Genomic DNA, 24166 nt, shown 5'->3' with positions numbered 1-24166 from the left:
TATGTGGTACCGAGTAATCGAACCTGGGTCTTTGTGCATGCTAGGCAAGCACTCTAACACTAGGCCAAACTCCCATCCCCGAGAGACATGTTTCCTTCTACCAGCTAAATTCTCATAGCATATACATCTTGAGCTATCCAACTTAACTGCTTATTCAGTCACCAGCAGCAAATGGGATTTGTTAAAATATGTGTGCACTATTTTTTATTTGCATAATACCGATGAACACCTTGTCAACCCAGCAAGACTGGTTTTTGATGGCAGCTATGTATTTACACTTCCTTTCTGTTCCTAGTATAAAATATGATCACTACTGTTCAGAGTTTGTACAACATCACACATCTAAGCTATAATTAAATCCAAAAGCAAAGCACATGGTAAAATTTTGGAATGCTGTGCTCTACTTGCTTTAATTTCAATTGAGTCATAAGTATTCTGAGGTCTACAACATACTTCAAAATAGTATTTGTGTGTGTTTCCAAATCTGTGACCTCGAGACCATAGTAGAATTATTTTGGGTGCTTATTATAAATTCAGATTACTGGATTCCCCTTAGACTTACTGAATCAGAATCCTTGTTGGTGAGGTCTAGACAGTGATATTTTCAACAAACACATCTCATAATCCTAATGTATTCTAAAAATTCATGGGTGTGTGATAAGAAGGCCAGTAGAAATATAAACTAAAGTGAATAAAATACCCACTATCAATTAAATGCCATATTTAAAGAGCACCCACTTGAGTTTAATACAAAATAGGCAAAGGACAATAATGACTGAAAGAAAATCTTACCTTACAGGGTCTAGCAGGGTCAACCAGCCTGCTGATGCCTCAACAACAAATATAATACAAAGCAATATACTTATTGTGCCAGTCTTTATAGAATCTCCTTTTTAAGATGAAAAAAATATTGTTCATTTAGCAGATAACTTTTGAATCTATTAAAGTAGTGGTGATAACCTAGATTTACACTAATTCAAAACATCTTCATTAAGCACCTAGTGGAATGGTTTCCACTCATTGTGCTAAAAACACTTTCATTATTGAAAGGCTTCCCCCATACATAGCATATTTAAGTTTCTAACAACAACAACAACAACAAAACTAAAGCTGCCAAAGGTTGTGGTTAGTATGAAACAACCAAGTTGTCACATAATGTAAAAAAAGAAAGAAAAAAAAAACACTTTTAAAAAGCTTTGCTCAAGCCAGGCCTCCTGATTACAGGGTTGGGGACGGTGTTGGATCAGAGAACATGTCTGATTTTTGTTTGTTTGTTTGTTTGTTAACAGGCAGGTGAGGCGGGCAGTGCTGCTCCCATCTTTACCTAACTTGAGATTGAGCTTCTGAGGCACAGTGCCACCAGGCCAAGATCAGCCTCACAACTGTTGGCCCTACTACGGTCTTCTAGAGGTGAATTTAGAGGTGTGTCTAAGCTGAGGATACCAGTGTGCTCGTGTTTCAGATGCTAGTATGCCTCTACTAAACAGCCACAGGTCTGCAGTTCCTCTGTTTGTTGAGTTTGTCAGGACCCACCTTAACAAAAAGTTCCCATCCACCAAGGAACCTTGACAGCCGTGGGACTTCATTTCCCAGCAGGCCTCACGGCAGCTGATCACGCGAGAACACTAGTCTGGGCTCCTTTAGCGGAGCTGCCAGAAGCGATGCGACAAGTCCCCTCCTGACGTAAGGGCGCGTGGCATGCTGGGACGTGTAGTCCTTTGGGGGCTCGGACGCCCCCTCGGATGAATGGGGCCGGGACTGACTACAGCTACTCGGCTTCGAGTGTCGGGTGGTGTCCCAGGAGGAGAGTGAGGACCGCGGCGGACCCTGTGCGCTCGGGACTGCGGCGATGTGCGGCGCCGGCTTGCCGGGGGTAGCGGTTTGATCTAGACGGGCGCTTCCCCTGCGCACTCGCTCCTCGGGGCCTGCACCGGCCATGCGCCCGGCCTTCGCGGTGGGCCTGGTGTTCGCGGGCTGCTGCAGCAACGTGGTCTTCCTGGAGCTGCTGGTCCGGTGAGTCACCCGCCCAGCCGGGCCCGGGACCCCCGGTCGCCCTCCCTCGCGTCCGTCCCCACCGCGCCGACTCGTCGCGGGACCCGGGGACCCGGGACCTGAGCCTCACTCGCGCCTGGCTGCCTGGGACCCCGCTGGGTCTGCCCATCCCGCCCAGAGGGCTCCCAGCATCCCAGGGAGGGGGACACGCCGGGTGCTGCTGTCTGCTCCCCGCGCACACGCGAAGGGAACTGGAGCGAGTTCGCAGAGTTTTTCAAGTGACTGATCCAAAGTCAGTGGGGAGCTGGGGGCAAAGAACTTAGTCCCGCTGCCGCCCCCACCTCCGCCCCATCTTTCCCTCTCGCCTCTCCCCGCCTCCCCATCTCTGCTCTCCCTCTCTCCCTCTTGCTCTTCCTATCCAGTTTAAGCCTTTCTGGGGTCTGACTTGAACAGAAGTTCCAGACAGGAGTAGTGCGCAGCAATCCGGGTTTGCACACGCTGCCAAGTCTCATCTGTTTCCAAACATAATAATTGTATGTAGAGGACAAGTCAAAAGGACCCGGGAGCATTTCCAGTTTCTGTGATGTGGGTGTTTGCTTGTTTGTGTTTGTGCTTAATTGGGAAGCATGCACTGAGAGCCTTCGCTTTATAAATTGGGAATGACTAAGACACTTGGTGCTAGAGAAGCAGGTTGGCTCTATTGAGGTGTCTTGTAAATAAAGTTGAGTAAGAATGTGTAAAGGTCAGTTTTCAGACAGTAGGTGGAGTGAAAAAGGCTCAGGACTAACAAGTTCAAAGTTAATTTCATTTCTGGCGCTGTCATCCATTGACTTTGTGGCCTTCAAGTTACTTAGCCTATCCGGGCTCTTCCTCCCAAGCCCCCCCACAGCTGTGAAATAATAATACCAAGTTCCATGTTTCTGAACCTATGTATTATCTCCATCGACTATGTGAACAAACCTATGTTTAAGAATTACAGGTCTTAGCTGAGTGCCGGTGACTCGTGTCTGTAATCCTAACTACTTAGAAGACTGAGATCTAAGGACTGCTGTTCAAAGCCAGACAGGGTAGATAAGTGTGTGAGACTCTTTTCTCTAGAGAGCAAAAAGCCAGAAGTGGAGCCATGGCTCGAGTAGTAGAGTGCCAACTTTGAGTGGAAAAAGTAAGGGACAGCACCTGAATTCAAGCCCTACTACTGGCACAAAAAGAAAAAGAAAAACAATTACAGTTTTGTGGAACGGGAACTAAAGAATTTAGGCAGCCTTTGACTACTTGTAAATGGCAAAGCAAGAACTGAAACCCAAGAGTCCAAACTAGCACAAATCATTTTCCATTTCCCTATTTTATGTGGAGGGAGGGGTTGGGGGCGGTGTGCACACCCATGCACATGTGCTGGTAATGGAGCTTGAGACTCAGTCCTGGGTCCTATCCCTTGTCTTTTGCACTCAAGGCTGGCCTCTACCACTTGAACAACACCTCCACTTCCTTCTCCATTATTTTTGAACATGAACAGCCTGTAGATTTTGGTCATCCAACTTTGCATATGGTATCTAGAAGAAATATATTTTATAATTTATTGACATCATTGATTAAGTTATTCTGAAGGAACCAGTTTACTCTATAAGGGGTTAAATTTTGCTTTTCCAGAGCTTGAAGTTTTATTATGCAAAAAATGTTGATAAAGATTTATTATTTGTCTTGGGAGTAGATATGAAAATGAAAACAAGTATATGCAGCTATAAGGAAGACCACTTTGGAAATTTATATAATATATATAATCAGACCAGGTATGGAAAGGAAGGTCAGAAAGTATTAGTGTAATATGTGCGTTGAGCATGCCATTGAATTTTGAGAAAGAGTGTAGGATGTTGGAATATGCCAGTAATTGAAGCCCCCTTTTACTAGTTTATGGGCCTTTGGCCAAAGTACCTAATCTAACCTGTCAAAGGGGGACCAGATCTTTATTACTCTTAAAAGGTCTTGAAGGAATAAATGAGATATGTGAGGAAAACCTGAGGTACATCAGTAGTTTACTTACCTTTCTCTCTTGCAACTCTGTTTCAGTATAGATATACCTTATTTTATGATATATTTCAGAAAACTGAAACTAAATCTACATTTTAAAAAATGTTTTTGTTTAAAAGTGCTTCCGTTCGGGAATCCTCAAATCACTTATAAGTAAATCACCACTCAAGTGAACCATCACATCTTATTTATCTTCTTTGCAAATCTGTATTTTTATATGCAGTAGTGGGTTTTCATAAAGTAGTAAGTAAAACTTCCTGATTTGAGATTACTGAGATTTATTTATCGAATCAACCTTACACCAGACTGAATAGCAGCTTTATACAATTGCTCCTCTTACAGAAGAATAAAATAAGACCTCCTTAAGCCAGATGGTCTCCAATCTTTTTTCTAAATGTGATCCTGGAATTTCATCTTAGGACATTGCCATGGGAAGCTTATAAATTTTTATAGGACTGGAGCTGTGCTTTGTGTACTGGTATTAGAACATGAAGGTGACATCATAAAAACAAAGCAGGACCTCTCATTTGTCCCATGCATGTCACACATGGCATGTGTGACCTCTGTCATGCACGTGTCACATGTAAGGTGCATATCATGCACAATGCACATAACATGGCATGCCTAACACATGTGATGTGTGCCATTTGACAAATATAAGGCACACATGACATGTACATATCATGCATATCATGGATCTTGGCATACATGTCATATGCGATGATGTGTCATGACATGCATGTTACATGTGACATCTCTAATATGCATGACATTTCAGACATGTGTCATTTCCAATGTGCATGTGATTTCTGGTGGAAGTGTCATTTTTCTGGCACACATGATATACCTGACACATTACAGGGCATGCCTGGCAGTGAGATATGTGCCATGTTTGACAAATATGACACAGGGCATGCATGACATGGATCTTGGCAAGTGTGCCATATAAGATGCTGTGTCATTTCAAACATCCATTTCCAGCACCCGTCATTTCCAACACACAGGGCATTCCTGACTCACATATCCCTTTTGTCATGCATGTCATCCCTGTAACACCACACATGTGATATCATTGACATATCATTTCTGGCATGTATGCCATTGCAGATACATGTGTCATTATTGCCATGCATGTCACCATGATGCATCTCGTGCATGCCATTCTTGACACACCCCCCATCACCAGCATACATGCCATCTCTGACATGTCATTTCCGACATGTGCATGTCATACATGACATAGATCTTGGTATGTATGCCATATAAGATGCCATTTTCAATGCACGTGTCATTTCTGGCATGTGTCATTTCCAATGTGTATGACATTTTTGATACGTGTCCTTATCAACATGCTTGTCATTTCTGCTATACTTACCATTTCTGGCATGCATGCCATACCCAACACGTGGCACTGTCAACATGCATGCCATTTCTGACATCATTTCTGGTATGCACGTCATTTCTGACATACCTTATACACCTATCATTTCTGGCACATGTGTCATCCCATTTCTGGCATGCATGCTGGGAAATGATACATCGATGACACGTGTCATACGTCACATGTAAGTTACATATCATACTAGACACAAATAACAGGGCGTGTCTATGCATGTGACATGTGCCATGTTTGACAAATATGACACATGACAGGTGCATGGCATGCATGACATGGATCTTGGCATGCACACAGTATGAGATGCTGTGTTACTTCTGGCATGTATGCCATCTCCAACACACATGTCATTCCTGGCCTGTGTGCCATTTCCAGCGAAGACATTCAAGCACACATAACACGTGTGTCATTAAAGGTGTGTGTCATATGTAAGTTGCATATCATGATCAATGTGCATAACAGCATGCTTGGCCCATGTACATGTCATGCATTACATGGATCTTAGCATGCATGCCATGTGTGATACTGTGTCTTTTCATCTCCCATTTCCTTTCTGACATAAGTATAATTTCTGACATGCATGTGTGTTTCATGCTTGACATACATAATTTATATGGCATGTCTGGCACACGTGATGGGTGCCATGTTTGACAGAAATAAGACACATGACATATACACAGTACACATGCCATAGCTTGGCATATGTGATGTTGCTGCGTCGTTCATGACATGCATGTCACATGATGGGAAGTCGTCTTTGGCATGCATGTCATTTGTGGCAAATGTGTCATTCCCAATATGTGCCATTTCTGCCACATGGGCCATTTCCAGCATGCATTCCATTTCAACACACATGTCCTTTTTACACATGTGCTATTTCCGACACATGTGTAACCTCTGCCATGTGTGTTGTTTCCTGTCATGCATGCCATTTGTGGCAACTGTGCCATCTTTAACATGCAGCGTGCATAGGGCACATCCTCGCTTGTGCTGTGCATATCATGTATGGCATGTGTGACACGTGTTGTGCATGTGTCACAGGTAAGGTGTGCATCAAGACCTTGATACACACACTAACACGGCATGCCTGAAACAGCATGTGCACATTTGACAAATATAACACATGACATGTGCATGACATGAATGGCGTGTCAGACTGTCTTTCCCACCCTTATTTCCTCATTTTTCTCTCCTTCCTCTTTTTTCCCACTGCCAGTCCTGGGGCTTGGACTCAGAGTATGGGGCTTGGACTCAGGGTATGGGCACTGTCCCTGAGTTTCTTTTACTCCAGGCTAACACTCTAGCACTTGAGCCACAGTGCCACTTGTGGCTTTTTCTGTTTATGTGGTACTGAGGAATTGAACCCAGGGATTCATGCATACTAAGGCAAGCACTCTACCACTAAGCCACATTCCCAGCCCTTCCTTATTGTTTTGTGGTCTCTTGCCTCCAGGCAGGTATTGGCTTATCAGCTTACGTGGCAGGTTCTTTAGGCTCTAATACCCTGATTGGCTGCTTTTCTGCTAATCCATACTATTGGTTCCCCAGCTCCTAGAGGAACCAAGAACCCAGTTGGGGCGCTTAAATTGGCAATTTCTAGTGATTGAATTTAGCTGAATGGTGGACAAGCTCAACAAAATAGTCAACATCTCACAAAACTATTTTTCACAGGGTGCCTCAGGGAGGATGTTAGAAGGAATTTTTCTGCTTTGTAATCTTGTTCCTAATAGTATGGAAGACTCCCCAACTGTTACATAGATCACTGAAGAGGAGCACCTGAATTACACAACCATTTCTTGACTGCCTAGTAGGTTTGAAATATGGTATTAAGGGTTATGGAGAAGAGTATGTTCAACAATGTTTCCCAGTCTTTAATTCATTGTCCCCCAAACCCTAGGACCCTTTCTAGACCTTTTTGTCTTAGTTACCTCTCCATAGATGTTCTTTATGCTGGTTTAAATGGAGATAAGTATATCTTGTTTTAAAACAGTGGGATTTTCCCCAATTCTAGGAGCCAGTTTTTGAGCCTTTGGGGACACCATCTAGAGTAAGGTGTGTTTTAGCACTGGTCAGGAGGGATGTATGAACACTCCAGGAGATTATCCAGAGTTTGTCCAACTTCAGTTTTGCTACCTAAGCTGACTAGGCCTCTGACTAAAGGCCTTTTGTTAAGTGAAGATCTCATTTCCTTCAGTGTCCTAGGAAAGCTGTATCATAGTTTTAGCCATGCAGGTGGCACAGTAATTGTCACTCAAGGCCTGATATACTCAGGGAAGAATAAAGTAAGGAAACATGGCACTCTGTGATGTATTAAATGTACATCATCTGTGGGATACAAAAACCAAGATAAGACAGTGGGCCACAGTTAACTAGCCTTCTTGTTATTTTGAAATTATACATATAACATATTTTAATGCCTGTTATCTCACTTTTTGTGTCTTTTTTTTTCTTTTTTCCTTTTTTTTTTTTTTCAGGAAGCATCCAGGATGTGGGAACATCGTGACATTTGCACAGTTCTTATTTATTGCTATAGAAGGGTTCTTCTTTGAAGCCAATTTGGGAAGGAAGCCTCCAGCTATCCCAATAAGGTATTATATACTGAATTGTCTAGCTTTTGGTCTTTTTTTTTTTTTAACTTGAGGGCTGGGAGTTTGGACTAGTGGTAGAGTGCTTGCCTACCTTGCATAAAGCCCCGGGTCCATTTCCTCAGTACCACATACATAGAAAAAGCTGGAAGTGGTGGTGTGGCTTAAGTGGTAGAGCTCTAGCCCAAGGACAGTGCTCAGGCCCTGACTGAGTTCATGCCCCAGAACTGGCATGCATAAATAAATAAATAAATAAATAAATAAATGCAAAGGAAAAAACGTTGAGAGGTATGGCTGTATGAGTTGTCCTTTTCTCAGACTAACATTGAAATATCAGCAGAATAATTTAGTCTTAAAATTTAATATATTTTGAGACTCTGGGGAGCCTACTTTTAGTATAAAAATACTGCCCACTGCAGTTAAAATAACTTTGATGGAGATAATAGTGTATATTGGAGCCAACTGAGGTGGTTCACGCCTGTAATCCTAGCTACTCAGGAGGTTGGGATCAGAGGATCAAGGTTCAAAGCCAGCCCAGGCACAAAAGGACCTGAGACTCTTATCTCCAGTTAACCGCTAGAAAATGGGAAGTGGGGCTTGGCTCAAGGGTAGGGCAGTAGCCTTGAGCTGAAGAGTTTAGGAATAACACCCAGGCCAAGTTCAAGCCATATGACCCACAAAAAAAAAAAATGTGTGTTGGGGAGAAGAGAGTAATAGGATCAGTCAGAAGGTATAATTTAGCTGGGCAGGGTAGTGTATGCCCATAATCCTAGCAATTCCAGCTCTTAGAAAGTGGTCTGACTCTTGTGGTCTGACTGAGCCATATAGTCAGACACTGTCTCAAAACAACCAAATAGACTAAGAAGAAAAGTGTCATGTGAGCATAAATTAGCGTAGTTGTATATTCTGTTCTCTGTGATGGTATAGTTATCAGATATACTGAGTGACATCATTGCACCTTTTAAAAATCCTGTTGATATCTATTAAATAACATTTGTACGTGTATGCATGCTTTGGATTTTTTTTTTTTAATGGTTAATTGGAGATAGAGTCCCATGGGACTTTCCTTCCCCAGGTGCCTTCAGTCAGTGATTCTCCAGTCTCAACCTCCTGAGTAGTTGTAGGCAATGAGCCTATACTTAAGCAGGAAACATTTAAGTAACATTTTTTTTTTTTTTAAGGACATGAAGCTTGAACCCTGAGCTCTTCAGCTCAAGGCTACTGCCCTACCCCTTGAGCCACAGCCTCACATCTGGCTTCCTAGAGATTAATTGGAGATAAGAGTCTCACAGACTTTAGTGCCCAGGCTGGCTTTGAACCATGAGTAGCTAGGATTACAGGCGTGAGCCACCTCACCTGGCTTAAGTAACATTTTTAAAGCCTACCTTCAGCTTGTTATGTGTACTTTACAAATTAGATGGATATTTCTGTAAATTCTGTGATTCAAGCTCTTTCCATGTTGCTCTGACTTTGTGAAATAGTTTTATTCTTGACTTGGCTAGATAATGGTCATGTAGCCTTTTAATAGAAAGGAAATGAGCAAAATACTCCTGAACACTCCCCCTCCTCCCCACACGCCTCCTTCTGTTGTGATTGTCTTGACATGCCAGAGTCTGTGGGTTGCTGTTCACTGTGTTGCAGGTACTATGCCATCATGGTGACCATGTTCTTCACTGTCAGTGTGGTGAACAACTACGCCCTCAACCTCAACATCGCCATGCCCCTGCACATGATATTCAGATCTGTAAGTGCTGCCTGCTCGCTTGCTTGGGTGCTCCTCTGAAAAGCAAAACCAAGCAGGTAGACCAAATCTGTCACAGAAGCAGAAATGTCTTCCAAGAAGTGATGCCCAGGATATAAAAATAGGTTTGTGAATGGACGAGCAAGGATAACCCTTATCTAAGAATCAAGACTGAAGGGAGAATTGTGAAAGTGGGTGGCTGTCTTTTATTTATCTCAGGCCTAAATATATGATTAATGAAGAAAAAAAAGTTATGGTCTGTACTTATTGCCATCACAAAAACAATTGAACCTCATTAATATTTTGTACTGGCTTCCTTCATTCCATGTTTCTCCAGTATCCATGTTTGTATTCCTGTTGAATTATGTTGTGCCCTTTCCTGGTACACTATAACTCCTACTATTGTCTCCTTTTATAGGGTTCTCTAATTGCTAGCATGATTCTGGGAATTATCATTTTGAAGAAAAGGTAAGTAATATATCCATAGACTAGAATGCTGGGTTTCTTTGCCCTCAGGCTCTAAGCTTGTCCTTGGCTATCTACCTTTTTTCTTAGTTCTTTTCATGAAGTTCCCTGCGGTCACAGCCCTACCTGTGGCTTGATGTAGAGCTAAAGCATTAATGCCATGCCAGCCTGTGGAACCAATGGATAGAGCATTTCACTATGCAGTGTGGCCTCGCTGCATGTGACTGTATACAGAACATTTCTTGCCATATAGATGACTTGTGGGACACTGCTGTCCTAGAAGGTGCTTACTGGCATAACATAATGACTGGAAATAATCCCATGTATTAAGAATTCCCAACAAAGCCTTATGGTTAATCTCATATTGTTACTGTATCTGACTTTGTTACCTGGTATATTGTATATATGTTTATTTGAAATAGGAAAAGGTAGGACGGAAAACAAGATGATTGGGAGGGAGTGGGGGGGGAGGAAAATGGGGGACAAAAACATGAGAAGGGGTATCAATGTATGAGAAGTAAAGCACCTACTACCTGACGAATATTAGGTGTAACCCCTCTAGACATTACCCGACAATAAAAAAAAATAATAATTCCTAGCAAAGGCCCAGTAGCCATGAAGATGGAAGAACATGTCAGGCTGGATCTCTGTAAACCAATGTCACTCTCTAGATTAAGAGTGGCACATAGCAGAAGTACCAGGGATACTTGATACCTCTTCGACATATTTGTCTCCTACCTTCATTCTGAGTCTCGCTTCTCACTGCCAAAAAAAAAGAGAGATGGCACATATAGTCTGGAAACTTTTAGAGAGAAATTTGCATCCTTGCTAAGCTCATAATTGTGTAAATTGATGCCAGTTTTTTGGTATGTCAGTACTCAGCCTCAGTATTAAAACACTCTAGGCTGGGAGTTTGGTCTAGTGGTGGAGTGCTTGCCTAGCATGCACGAAGACTTGGATTCAATTCCTCAGTACCACATACATAGATAAAAGCCAGAAGTGGTACTGTGACTCAAGTGGTAGGTAGAGCTATAGCCCTGAGAAAACCCAAGGACAGTGCTTAGGCCCTGAGCCCAAGCTGAGGACTGGCAGAATAATAAATTTTAAAAAGAAATCACTTTAAGCCGGGCACAATGGCTCACACCTGTAATCCTAGCTACTCAGGAGTCTGAAATCTGAGGATCACGGTTCAAAGCCAGCCCGGGCACTAAAGTCTGTGAGACTTTTATCTCCTCTTACCTCCAATTAGCCATTGGGTGGGGGGGGGGGACACGAGTGGCACGCTGTGGCTCAAGGGGTGAGGTGGTAGCTTTGAGCTGAAGAGCTCAGCGACAACCCCCAGGCCCTGAGGTAGGTCAGTAGCCTTGAGCTGAAGAGCTTAGGTAGACAGTCTGCAGTCCCCATGACTGACAAAAACAAACAAAAAATAACAACAAAAACCCTCTCCATACCAGATTAAAAAGTAGTGGTCAGTTCAAAGTATGGTAACCTAGAGTTTTCAACCAGGGCTGTGTCATGATAAGACAGTTGTCCCATGTCACTAGGCTCCTTGTCTTGGGTCCTTTTTCTTCTGAAGCTTAGCATTCCCTAGATTACTACCACTGTAGAATGGTTTTTCTTAGAATGGGTTTTCTTTTCTCGGTTCTCTGCATTTGCGCATACATTTATGAAGGTCAGATATTTTTTACATTTGAAATGACCACTGTGCTTATTGTAGCATAGAAGTCCCATTGAGAGAGAATTGTCCTTCTCAGCCTTTGATTTTAGTGCTAACAGGGATACCGATAACTTAACCTGAAAGGAACTTGGTTCTCTTGATAGTGCCTTAAAATGCCATCAGCTTCTCTCAAACATCTGTTTCCTTTTGTTACTTATCTTGAGTAATGGAAGAAGTAACATTGATCAGGATGCATTATAGTTATAAATTGGTTTGCTGAGTTGAAACCCCTTTAACTACTTAAGGATAGTAATAAAAGAAAAAGAAAAAAGTATTTGCAATCTCTGTGTATTAACACCCACAGAGCAGGGACTAATTGCTAATGCAATTAATTAGCCACTTATCTCTTTGTCTTAGGCAATAGCCCTTTGGGTTCATAGTGTGTTCCGCATTCCAGAATTTAAACACCAAATCTCCTTAGCCATGCCCTGTCTTTTTGTTTTTTTTTAAACAGGACCTGGGGCTTGAACTCAGAGCCTAGGCACTATCCCTGATCTTTTGCTAAAGAATAGTGCCTCTACCACTTGAGTCATAGTTCTACTTCCAGCTTTTTCTGCTTATGTAGCAGAATCGAACTTCATGCATGCTAGGCAAGCACTCTATTATTAAGCCACATTCCCAGCCTATCCATGCCCTTTGTAAGTTTTAATTTCTTTCAACCCTTTCCTGAGACCTTTTGCTTGACCACTCAAAATTTAAGGATAGTAAGGATAGTAATGGTAATATTTTTGTTACAATGACATGTTATTATAATTGTTGCCATAACAATTATAATACCCCAACACATATCACTTTAACCACAGCATATCAACCTTTACAAAAAACATTTGACTTATTCAGAGACTTACATTAAAGAAATATTAATGATTTCTTAAATATTGAGTTATGCGCTTTGATAATCTGTTCCTTTTAAGTAGTGTGTGTGTTATGACTCAGTTTGGGTCTCTGTGTTCTATTGTTGTTCTCTGCTGAAACAATCTGATGATACCGTTGGCCATAAGCTGTTGTAATCATCACCAAGTGAACTCCCGGCATCTTGATTCCCTTGTGTAGGTGCACACATGTGTGGACTGCTATGAAACAGTTCCATCTGTGATATTCTAGTGATTCATGCTTGTGTGTACCATCTGACATTTGGATATTTGGAAATGTATGTCTTTGCCCTCCTAAGATGTTTTTCTTATTTTCTCAGATACAGTATATTCAAATATACCTCCATTGCACTGGTATCAACAGGGATATTTATTTGCACCTTCATGTCAGCAAAGCAGGTGGTAAGAATCAGTTCTCAAATCATCTATAGTCACTACTTATCAATGGGGCCCACTGACCAGGCATTTATGAATTGTAACTTGACTTAAATGTTTATGCAATATAAGGATTCAAATCTCTGAAAGAGAAGAATAGAAGGGAAATGGATCATATAAATATTTCTTTTGTATCTCAGCACATTGCATATAGCTCTCTCCTCTGTATCTAATATGTTTTTCTATCTCCTAGACTTCCCAGTCTACCTTGAGTGAGAATGATGGATTCCGGGCATTTGTTTGGTGGTTACTAGGCAAGTACAGTAATTACAGTAAAGCTCATGGCCTCTGCATTTGTGTTCGCTGAGTGTCCTCAAGGAGATATTTCTTGGTTAGACTCAGTTCTTTGGCTGAACAGATTATGCTATGGAGGAGAGGGGCACTTGAGACCATATACCTCTGAACTTTAGTATTCAAGATAAAAAAGAAAAATGTCCATGTTCATGTCAGTGCGTTCAACAAAAGAATCCATGATTTTTCTTGGTGTTTTCAGTAATAACAAGAGTAGATTAAAACTGACCCAACGAAAGAGAAATATCAATGAAAGAACCTCTTACTTCTGGGCTTCAAACTTTAACTCTTCAGGTGACTATTTTTAACATAGAAAGATATTTGTAATCTATTAGAAAACTTAAATTACTCAATGAGAATATTTGTAAAGAACATTAATATTCAATCAATAAGGAAAAAATAATGTCTAGTACTTTATTTATTTTAGTCAGCCATGGTGCTTGAACTTGGCATGAGTGCTGTCTCTGAGCTCTTTAGCTCAAGGCTAGTGCCCTACCACTCGAGCTACAGTGACGCTTCCAATTTCCTGGTGGTTAATTGGAGATAAGAGTCACACAGACTTTAGTGCTTGGGCTGGCTTTGAATCTCAGTTCTCAGATCTCAGCCTTCTGAATAGCTAGGATGACAGGCGTGAGCCACCAGCACCCCACTTGTCTAGCAATTTTATATTCAACCTATAATCAAGAAATTTGGATTAAAATAAAAAAATACCTGTTTACTTTTGGCCAGTCACATTGGCAAGGTAAGTGATTAATGTTTGTATACAGTATAATTATTTTGGATTAACTACTCTTTTTTTTATATTTTTTATATTTTTTATTGTAATTAATAGAAGGGTTACATGATATTTGCCAGATAGATGGTGCATTAATTCCCATACATTGATACCTTTCACATGTCTTGGTCCCCATTTCCCTCCCCCCCACCCCCACCCCTCATCTTGTTTTCCCCCCTTCCCTATCCAATTTCAAATAACCAAATACAATATATCCGATATATCAGGTAACAAAGTGAGATACTGTAACAATATGAGATAACCAAGGGACAGCAAAAGAGATGAGAGATAACATAGTACCTTAAGAACAACAATCATTCATTATATGGCTTATGTTTCTATATCCTAGAGATCCTTTCATTTAGCGTCCTACTATATGGCCTTTTGTTATCAAGGTTTTGCTCTATTGCAAATCTCTGCTAGGAGAGCCCAAGATTTCTACTGATTATGACAAATGAGGGAAACCATTGAGCCTATGGAAAGCAGTATGGCAGTTCCTCAAAAGACTAAACATAGATCTCCCCTATGACCCAGCAATTCCACTACTTGGCATTTACCCAATTGTCCAGAAACAAGGGCATACTAAATCCACTAGCACAACAATGTTCATTGCAGCACTATTTACCATTGCAAAGATATGGAACCAACCTAGATGTCCCTCAGTTGATGAGTGGATCAACAAGATGTGGTATTTATTCACAATGGAATTCTATGACATCGCCCCATTTGTTAGGAAATGGAAAGACTTAGAAAAGATCATATTAAGTGAAGTAAGCCAGACTCAAAGGAACTTAGGCTCAATGGTTTCTCTCATTTGGATTAACTACTCTTATTGTAAGACACATGAGTATGTACAACCACATAATTGAATAGTCATTAAGTCATATTTTGAAAAAATTAATAAAGAATTTGAAGGAAAGCAAGATATAAAAACGTATGTACAGGCTGGGCACGAGTGGCTCACAATTGTAATCAGCAGTGGAGGCTGAGATCTGAGGACTGCAATTTGAAGCCAGCTCTAGCAGGAAAGTCCATAAGACTTTATCTTCAATAAAACACTCAGAAAAGGCCAGAAGTGATAAAGTGCTAGTACTAAGCATAAAAAAGCTCAAGGATAGCACCCAGCCCAGAGTTCAAGCCCCAGGACTAGCAAAATAAAAACAAAAGTTTATACAGTCTTGTTATATCTTACTATAAAAATATACAGGTAAGTAAGTATGTAGAGAGATGTAGAAAGCTATAAAGAATTGGGTGGCAATATTGTTAATTTTTACTTCTAAGTTTTTGCACATGTTCTCTAGAATTCTTTCAGAGCTGTGAATAATCAGTAATTCTTTTGGGAGGGGGCAGTACTGGAACTTGAACCCAGGACCTCACACTTGTTAGGCATACACTCTCATTCTGTGCTTTTAGATTATTTGTCAGATAGGATCTATCATTTTTGCCAGGACCAATCTCAGACTCTGATTTGTCTTACCTATACCTCCTGTGTAGCTGGGATTACAGATGTGTGCCACCGCATTAGGCATATTTGTTGAGGCAGGAATCTGCTAACTTTGTCTGGCCTGGCCTCAACCCACAATTTTCCAAATCTGTTTTTCTGAATAGCTAGGATTGCATGCATGAATCCCTACTCCCCTTCAATAGGAAAAATGTGGAAAGTAATAAACACAGATGTCTTCTGATGAATGTTTGTTTTCTAGGTATTGGGGCACTGACTTTTGCACTGCTGATGTCAGCGAGGATGGGTATCTTTCAAGAGACTCTATACAAACAATTTGGGAAACATTCCAAAGAGGCTTTGTTTTATAATGTAAGCAACTGCTTGAATCAAATGAGATTGTAATAATGCTAGTTCAGGTGAAATTCTGCCATAGTTGAAAGATCAGATTATTTTCAGTAAACAGCTTCAAGACCCACAGGCTGCAGTCCTTCAGATAGGGTGCTAAGTCATAGTAATCTGCAGGAGAAGATGATAGTCAGAAGGTTAAATGTCCATTCACCAGAGACAATTGAAAGGCACGAGGAATCCAGCCTCAGTATTTTTGTAGATGGAATCCAACATGGAAACCCGGAAAGAACAGATTAGTTCCAAATGCAGCAGATCAAGGGAATATCTATGGACATTTTATTTTAGGGAGAGGGAGCCTAGAGGCCTATGTTCCCAAAAGGATTTATTCATGTGCTAGTTTAATTAACTAATTATGTGTGCTTGAGAATATAAAGTACTGACCTAATGCCCCTAATAGTTTTTCTGTACCTCTGTTCAGAGCTTAATGTTAAGCCCCATACTTGGTTTGCATCTTGGCGTAGAAAACTTTGGGCACATAATGACTGCTCCAGAAGTATTATCTGAGCTTCATTACCTCTGTCATAGTGGGGTGGATGGGTTGTAGTCAAGCACGTTAGCTTGGCTTACCTACTGTCCTCTTTCACCTCTTCCTACTCTGGCCTTTCCCCTGACCTTACATTGTTCTCAAATTTCTTTCCCCCTAGTTTCTAGGTTCTCTAAAACCTGCCTCTGTATTTTTTATTTATAGTACATTTGTCTATCCTTTTTTAAAAATAGCAAACTGTAGCAAATCCTTTTGGCAGAATGACTTTAAATTTCTCTACTGCCTTTAGTGGAGGCAAGGATGCTGGTTCCTTTGTTCGTTCTGACCCTCAGAATGCTAAGGGCAACGTCCATCCTTTGGGATGACGTCCTATCATGCAGAGTCAAGTGGACAAAGACACTAGATACATTCACTTAAGTTTAAGTTGATATACTTTATAATCCTTATCAGTGTGTCCAGCTTGCACCATCATAAAGCTGCTGTGATTATTTTCACATGTTTTTGGATGTAACGTTCTATAAACTATTTCTTTCCCTAGCATGCCCTTCCACTACCTGGTTTTATCTTCTTGGCTTCTGATATTTATGACCATGCAGTTCTGTTCAACAAGTCTGGTGAGTTTATGGTTATAGGGCAGAATTGCCTTCCATTTCCGAAAATGTCTCGTTGGTCTTTTTTTTTTTACATTTTGTCAGTTATCTTTCCCCCTCTGAACTTCCAGAAATGTAGATAGTGCTTAGTAGGTAGAGCAGCAGAAGCTCTTTATAAGCCCTTTCTCCTTTATTTGCAAATGAAGAAAGTATCTTTAGTTTTTATTTTGCTTCAGAACCTCCTGGTAGCCTTTGAACACAGAATGAAATTTTAAAGGAACAAGAACAGCACGTAGCAGAGACTGGAGACCTGCTGAGGTGGACAGCTGTCAGGCTCTGAGGGGCTATGCAGGGCAGAGCTGCTCACAGGGACCCACCACCTTGGCGCCAAGCATCACAGAGCTTGCTTCCTAGTTGTAGGTCACACTGGCAACAAGAGTACGCAGAACTAGCTTCAAGTGTCTATGAATAAAGTAGCTATTACTTCTTAAAGATGCTGTTCGATTCACTTTAACTGGCCAGTCAGTGAATGAAACTACTCAGATGTTGTGATATTTAACTAATGAAGGCTTACACCTTCATGGGCAAGTGCATTTTGAATAATGATAGTGATCATCTAAGAATGTTGTGAAATTATGACTGCTGTCTGCCTGGGCAGTGTGCCTCCTGCCACTTTCCAAAAACTCTGGATGGCAAAAATAAGGAGTGTGTAAGGAAGTTTGTAAGGCTCTGAATTACTCATAGTTTGTGAAGAGCTCCACAAGTCGCCTCAGAACCAGACTATGGTTGATAGAAACTGCAATCGAGGCAAGCAAAAGGATATTTGGTCCAAATCTACTGGCAAGGGAAATAACACCACCAGTTCTGTTACACTTTGTCTGTGTTACCTAGTTAACATGGTACAAAGTTTAGCTGTCCAGAAGTGATCTGACCATGTCCTTTCTTAATCTGTGCAGAGTTATATCAAGTTCCAGTCATCGGCGTGACAATGCCTGTCATGTGGTTCTACCTCCTCATGAATGTCATCACTCAGTATCCTTTGGGTTCCTCTGTCATCTTTGTGTCTCCTTCCTGCTATCTTCTAACCATGTGGGCCCATGAATTTGGTTTGTGCTGAAGTAAGTTGGAGTCAGACCAGTTAGTCACACAAAGGGATAAAGTGAGGAGCCCATTGCTTTCTTAAAAACTAGTGACTATTGTGAGTGATCTGAATGACCTGTCATTTCTACCTGTGCCATTTACAGGAATCCTAGGATGTTTTTGATAATCAGTTGTGTCATGACATTCTGAAAGAAATTTCAAATTAATCAAGACTGAGTTCTTTTTAAGCCTTTATTCTGAATGATCTGTAGTTCATTATCAAAATTGTAAAGTCTTTGAAATAGTGAATTAGATTGAGATGGACCTTGTTCCTCAGGAGCCACCTCATGGGTTTGCTGTATGGTCTCTTTTAGGAGGAGCAGGTGGAGAGGCTAGGGACGTGACCGTGTGATGGTGCCTGAGCCAGTCACCCTCTGTCCTTCTCATGCCTATTACCCTCATTACCATGGCGGGAGGAATGGGGAATGGTAACGGGAGGGTTCTAGGTAGTTTTGAATAGGGATGCATGAAGGGAATGGCAAGACAGGAGGCTCTGGGGAGGAGACTCAGTAGCCATAGTGGAGCCTTGTGCTTTCTTCAAACATGATGATGTAAGCTGAGAATTCATGCCAGAAGGTTTCTGTGCCTCCAAGCATGATTTACAGTTACCTTGACTCCACTCTTCCAGGTACGTGTGCATCCGGGGTGTGTTCATCCTCACCACAGAATGTGCCTCCCTCACCGTCACGCTTGTTGTGACTCTACGCAAGTTTGTGAGCCTTATGGTTTCCATCTGGTACTTCCAGAACCCCTTCACGCCATGGCACTGGCTGGGCACCTTGTTTGTCTTCTGTGGGACCTTACTATACACAGAAGTGTGGAACAACCTAGGGACCACAAAAAGCCAGCCACTGAAGGATGACAAGAAGAACTGAGGTCTGAGTGCAAGACAGACCAGTGTTGCGTGAGGGAGGCCTGTGGTGGTGGTCTAGCTACCATGTCACTTTGGTTAAGGAGAATTACTCCCAGTATTGAAGTCAACATGCTCCAGAGGAGTTCAGAATAGGGAGCTTTTCAGAAGGAGAGGCCATGAGATGATTTCTTGTGGCCATCTGCACATTTGTAGGCTGAGTAGACAACCCTCAACCCTGAAGTAGAAGAAACAAAACACAGCTAGTTCTGTACTATCAGACAGTCTTCACTTTTGCTTTTAAGTTTTATTTGCCAGAAGATTTAGAGCTATATTTGTTTGTTAAGCACCAAATCCCAGAGCTTCTAATTTTGTACCTATGGCCTAGAGAAGATGATAATACCTGTGTTACTGTTCTAATGATTTCCTGCTGTGACAGTCACGACCATCCTTGGCCACATCTGGTTCCTGCTGTCTCCCTCCACTCCTCAGCAGCACTTTGCAGACCTTCAGATGCTCCAGGTACCTCCAGCCACTGAGAAGCCAGCTGCTCAAGTGAACCAAGCCCCCTGGAATGTTGGGGTTGGGCTTCCTCTGGTGAAAGTAAAAGGTGCCGCATGATCTGAGCCCTGAAGGTCCCAGAGCTCACTAATGGGCCACCTTCCAGTCTAGCTCCCCCTCCCTCATGCAAAAATCGGATGTTTTCCCTCTCTGTCATTTTCTATGCTTAGAACAATCCTACAGCATGTCCTGGTAGTTAGTAAGAAAGAAAGATTGTGTGTGAATTGAGAAGTGGGGGCTGCCCCCCTCAATCTTGCACATAAAGTGTAAGATGGGGGTGGTGCCCTAGCCAAAACAGCTGACCCCGCTCAGCACCCCAAAAGCCACAGCTGCCACTGCACCCCAGGATGCAGGTCCCAGGTGGGAGGGTGAGGCTGAAAAGTTCATTACCAGGAAATCCGCTCTGCCTGGCGGCATTCGTGTAATCACTAGCCAGGTGGGAGATAGACTTAGGAAGTACAGCACATGAAATACATAGCACTAAGTAGCCTTGAAAGTTCCTCTTCTTCCCATGAACGTTCTTGCTGGGCACTGCCAGGAAGTTGTGTGTATTTTCTTGCAAGTAGGAACGCACCTGTCTTTGCCAATCAGTTCAGAGTCTAGTTTTCCTCTCATGGGATAAAGTTAAAAAGATCACTATCAGCACAGCCCATGGAGCGTGGACAGTGTTCGTGAAGGTCCTCATTAATCTTGCACAATTGCACACTTCTGTCAACAGCTAAACTCACTAGCCCCTTTCTTGTTTTAAAAGCATAGACAAAGGTCTTTCTGTTTTGCTGGGGATTATCTGTGTTCTGAGACTCCTAGGCTTACTAGTCAGAGACGCAATATTCTGTTGTGTGGGTGTGTGTCCTAAACCAGTGAGTAGGTCATATGGGAAGGCATTTGAGCTGCTTCACGTTATTGTTACGTAAAATGCAGATACAATTTCTCCATCTGAATCCCTGGGTTTGCAGACTGATTTATTGTTCTGGACATTGACTGCTTTCCAGTGCTCATGATTGTTCTTTAAGATGTTGAATTAGATGTGAACTCATTTATGACTCCCAAAGCTGTTGCGCTGAAATATATGGACTGATGGTGCTATAAATACTAAGGTTAAATGCCCTCTTGAAAAAGAAAACAATAGAAGCTACTTCCCCCCCCCCCCCATTCTTAGTAGAAGAATTTGCCCCTAGGGGCTATTTGCTGTATATCTGGGGTCTGGTGACTCCAAATAGGATATAGCCTTATATAACTCACTACCACCCATTTTGTGTTGATGAGAAATATTACAGCTTATACTTATTGAGATTCCTAGACAAGATTTAACTGGGCCTAGCTGGATTTAGGTTCTGGTTTTACTGTGCTTATTCCTCTCGGGATGGATACTCTGCCAGTTATTAATGAAAGGATATTTGTGCTTGCACTACCAAGAGCATTGTGGGAACAGAGTGCCTGAAATGCTCTGTGAGTCTGGTTTTTTCCATAGTTGTTAGATATAAGGAAAGATAGCTATGTCTATTTTTTTTTAACCTCTCTTAAAAAGAAGTTCCCCTGGCCTGGCTGGCTTTTCAAAGCAGGTTGACAAAGTGTAAAAAGGGTCAAAGAGATAATTTTATATACAATCAGACACATACATAGATGAAGGAGGAAATCTCTACTAAATACCTTTCCTCTTTTTCTGAGTCATGATCACAGGATTTGGGGTTTTCAGAGCTCAAGTTATATAATTTGTTCATAAGTGTTTTAATATTTAAGACATACAAAACTAGAGTAAAAGGCGAATAGCAAAAGATACTAACCAGAAATTGTGACATGCTCATGAAAGTGCCACTCAGCATCCTGGCAGGTATTATGGATAAGTTAACAGGAGAGGAGAGTAGGTGCTTGGAGTATATTAATTTAGCATCTGTATACCTTCCAAAATTTTATTGTCACATTATTTATTTTATTTTTTACAATGCTAAGGGTTGAATCCAGAGCCCTGAACATACTTTTTTTTTGTTGACTGTACTAGAGTTGAACTGCGAGCCTCACACTTGCTAGGCAGGCCCTCTGACACTTGAATCGTCGCACCTCCAACTCCTTTTTGCTTTAGTTATTTATCAGGTAGGGTTTCATATTTTTGCCTAGAACTGGCCTGGGAGGAGAGCCTCCTACTCAGTGTCTTCCAGCATAGGTTTATTTGTTGAGACAGCATCTCACCAAACCTTTTTGCTGGGCTACCCTTGAACCATCATCCTCCCCAGTCTCTGCCTCCTAAATAGCTGAGATTTACTGACAGGAGCCACCACTGCACATAGTTTTCATTCTTCCCCACCCATCAATGCAGCCATATATTTGCTTAATGAGTATATATAAAGTTCTACAATATTTAGGCATAGCCCAAATAGTTGGGGGGGGGGTTGTTTGTTTTTCTTGGTTTGTTTGTTTTGCTATTATTTTCCTCCTACCTATTCAGTTGACCAAAATGAAATAATGCAGAATTCAACTTTGGTCACTGCTGGAAAGTGAAAACCTTAAAAGCCAAGTTCATCTGTTCCACTCCTCTGTTCTGGGAAAATTAATGGCAACTTAATAGATTTCTAATAAATATCAGTGGTTATTTCCTAAATACCCCTCTTTTCTGTCTTTTCCCCACTTCCTAACTTTACCTCCATTTCATAACCACAACCTTTATTCACTTGTGTTTCCTACTCTGAGCAATAACTGTAGCTATAATCTGTTTATGCCCCTATTCTTTGGGGCCTCTTGATGTTTTCATGGAGTTTTATGGGGTATTTGTATCTGTGAAGCACACATTTTATTTTATGTGCTTGTAAGTATTGCTATTAAAGACTGTGTAGCCCAGTGAGTGTGGTGATGCATGCCTGTAATTTCAGCAGTTGGGAGATGGAAGCAGGAGGGTCACAAGTTCCAGGCCTGCCTAGGCTACCATAGTGAGATCCTATCTCCACATGGTGCGTATGTGTGGGTGAGAATGTCAGAGCGAATGGATATGTGTGTGAAGTGTGAACATGGATGGTGACTGGAAATGTGTGTGTGTTCTGTGACAGGTGAGTGAGGGGTTAAGAACCTTTGCCATTCCTTTCTGGGCAAGTCCTCTGCCAATTCCTTTGGTGTTTGGGAAGCAATACTTTTCTTTTTTGTTTTTTTTTCAGATGGTTCACTGAATAGTGTCAGTGCTCGTAGAGAGAGGATAAACCAAATCAGGAATAGTTGTGATCCAGTGAACTTAGTCTGGGCAGTGGACGTATTTGCCAGTGGACCTGTTGCATTGGCTTGAGCAGATGTACACCTGGAGAAAGACCATATGGCAGAGATACAAAGCCAAGCTCGTACATTTGCATTTTGTCTGTTTTGGGCTTACGGCATTTTGGTTTCAGCTGCTTACTCATAAGCGGCAGCTCCCTTGTAGGTTGAGAGAACTGTCACTGTAGGTAAAATCCACTGGCAATTGATTGATTCTTATGACATTTGAAAATATAAACAGTATTTCTTAGGACAAGAACTAGTATAAGCCCTAGAGTATTATTTTGAGTGAAGCTGGGGTGAGATCCTAGCCCAGTTGTGTTTTGTAGTGTATTCTTTCTTTCTGAAAACTTCCTCAGTAGACATGCCAGGGATCATGTCTAAACATCACTTCTGTATTGCTGGTCCCTGGTCGAGGGTCTGACGTGTTCCCTGAATAAAGGAATGCTTTCCAAGACTTCTTCCTCTTTCACATTTTTTGAGAAACAAGGGCTCCTAACAATCTGTCCTTATTCCTCATCAGCTGCTTGGTCAGAAAGCAAGTAAGAGGAAAGAAACATTCCAGAGATGGTGAGCAAGAGAACTGGAGAGACGCTGAGAGGTTGCTATGGAGTGCAGCCTGCCCTCATCTCACCGCCCTCTTGATTGCCTGGTGCTCAGAAGAAGCCCATCACAGTCGTCCCTTGCTGTATTGTGGTTTACTTGTTGTGGCTTCACTGTATGAGGGCTTTTTTTTCCTTTCTTTTTTTTTTTTGAACAAATATGTAAGTAGTGGTCATAGGAGTTACGTTCCAGAGACCCTGAGATAGGTGAGGGATCACAGCATATATTTGGCACCTTACTCAGGGAGGAAGTAGAAGAAGATGCCTATCCGATCATTAAAGATTCCCCCATGATTCTGAAGCTGCCTTGGGGTGATCAGCTTTTCCCCACCTGGGTCTTCCCCAGTCAGTGTGAGGGGACTGCTGCCTCAGGGGAGAGGGGCACTATTTCTCTGGTGTCATTTTCACACTGTGGCACATGTTCCTTTCACCTTACCTAATGAAATCACTGCCTGCCCTACCAAAAGGCAAGCTGCAAGGGGTGCTGAGGTAGAAATAGAGAAAAAAATCTGGCGGCTCCTTTAGCACACGGAATTATTTTCATCCTTTGAGAAGACTT

The 24166-nt window shown here is 41.8% G+C and overlaps 1 protein-coding gene across 1 annotated transcript; it reads left to right on the top strand.

The window, feature by feature from the left end:
- The first annotated feature begins 1767 nt into the window (after window positions 1-1767).
- Slc35b4 (solute carrier family 35 member B4) lies at window positions 1768-21047 on the top strand. Its single transcript, XM_090333325.1, has 10 exons — window positions 1768-2013; window positions 7888-8001; window positions 9640-9742; window positions 10158-10207; window positions 13114-13195; window positions 13422-13482; window positions 15998-16107; window positions 17169-17244; window positions 18177-18252; window positions 18989-21047. The coding sequence occupies exons 1-10, from the start codon at window positions 1937-1939 to the stop codon at window positions 19233-19235; spliced, it is 996 nt and encodes a 331-aa protein (XP_090189451.1). The 5' UTR covers window positions 1768-1936; the 3' UTR covers window positions 19236-21047.
- The last annotated feature ends 3119 nt before the right edge of the window (window positions 21048-24166 follow it).

This window comes from Megascapheus bottae, chromosome 5 (assembly GCF_031878675.1).
Source record: "Megascapheus bottae isolate mThoBot1 chromosome 5, mThoBot2.hap1, whole genome shotgun sequence".
Classification (NCBI taxonomy): Eukaryota; Metazoa; Chordata; class Mammalia; order Rodentia; family Geomyidae; genus Megascapheus; species Megascapheus bottae.
This window is presented reverse-complemented; position numbering and strand designations above follow the sequence as displayed.

Coding starts and splice junctions, on each gene's coding strand:
- Slc35b4 (XM_090333325.1), top strand. CDS start 1,937: ATGCGCCCGGCCTTCGCGGTGGGCCTGGTGTTCGCGGGCTGCTGCAGC. Junction 13,483..15,997: donor ATTTGTTTGGTGGTTACTAG/GCAAGTACAGTA, acceptor TTTGTTTTCTAG/GTATTGGGGCACTGACTTTT. Junction 17,245..18,176: donor AGTTCTGTTCAACAAGTCTG/GTGAGTTTATGG, acceptor TAATCTGTGCAG/AGTTATATCAAGTTCCAGTC.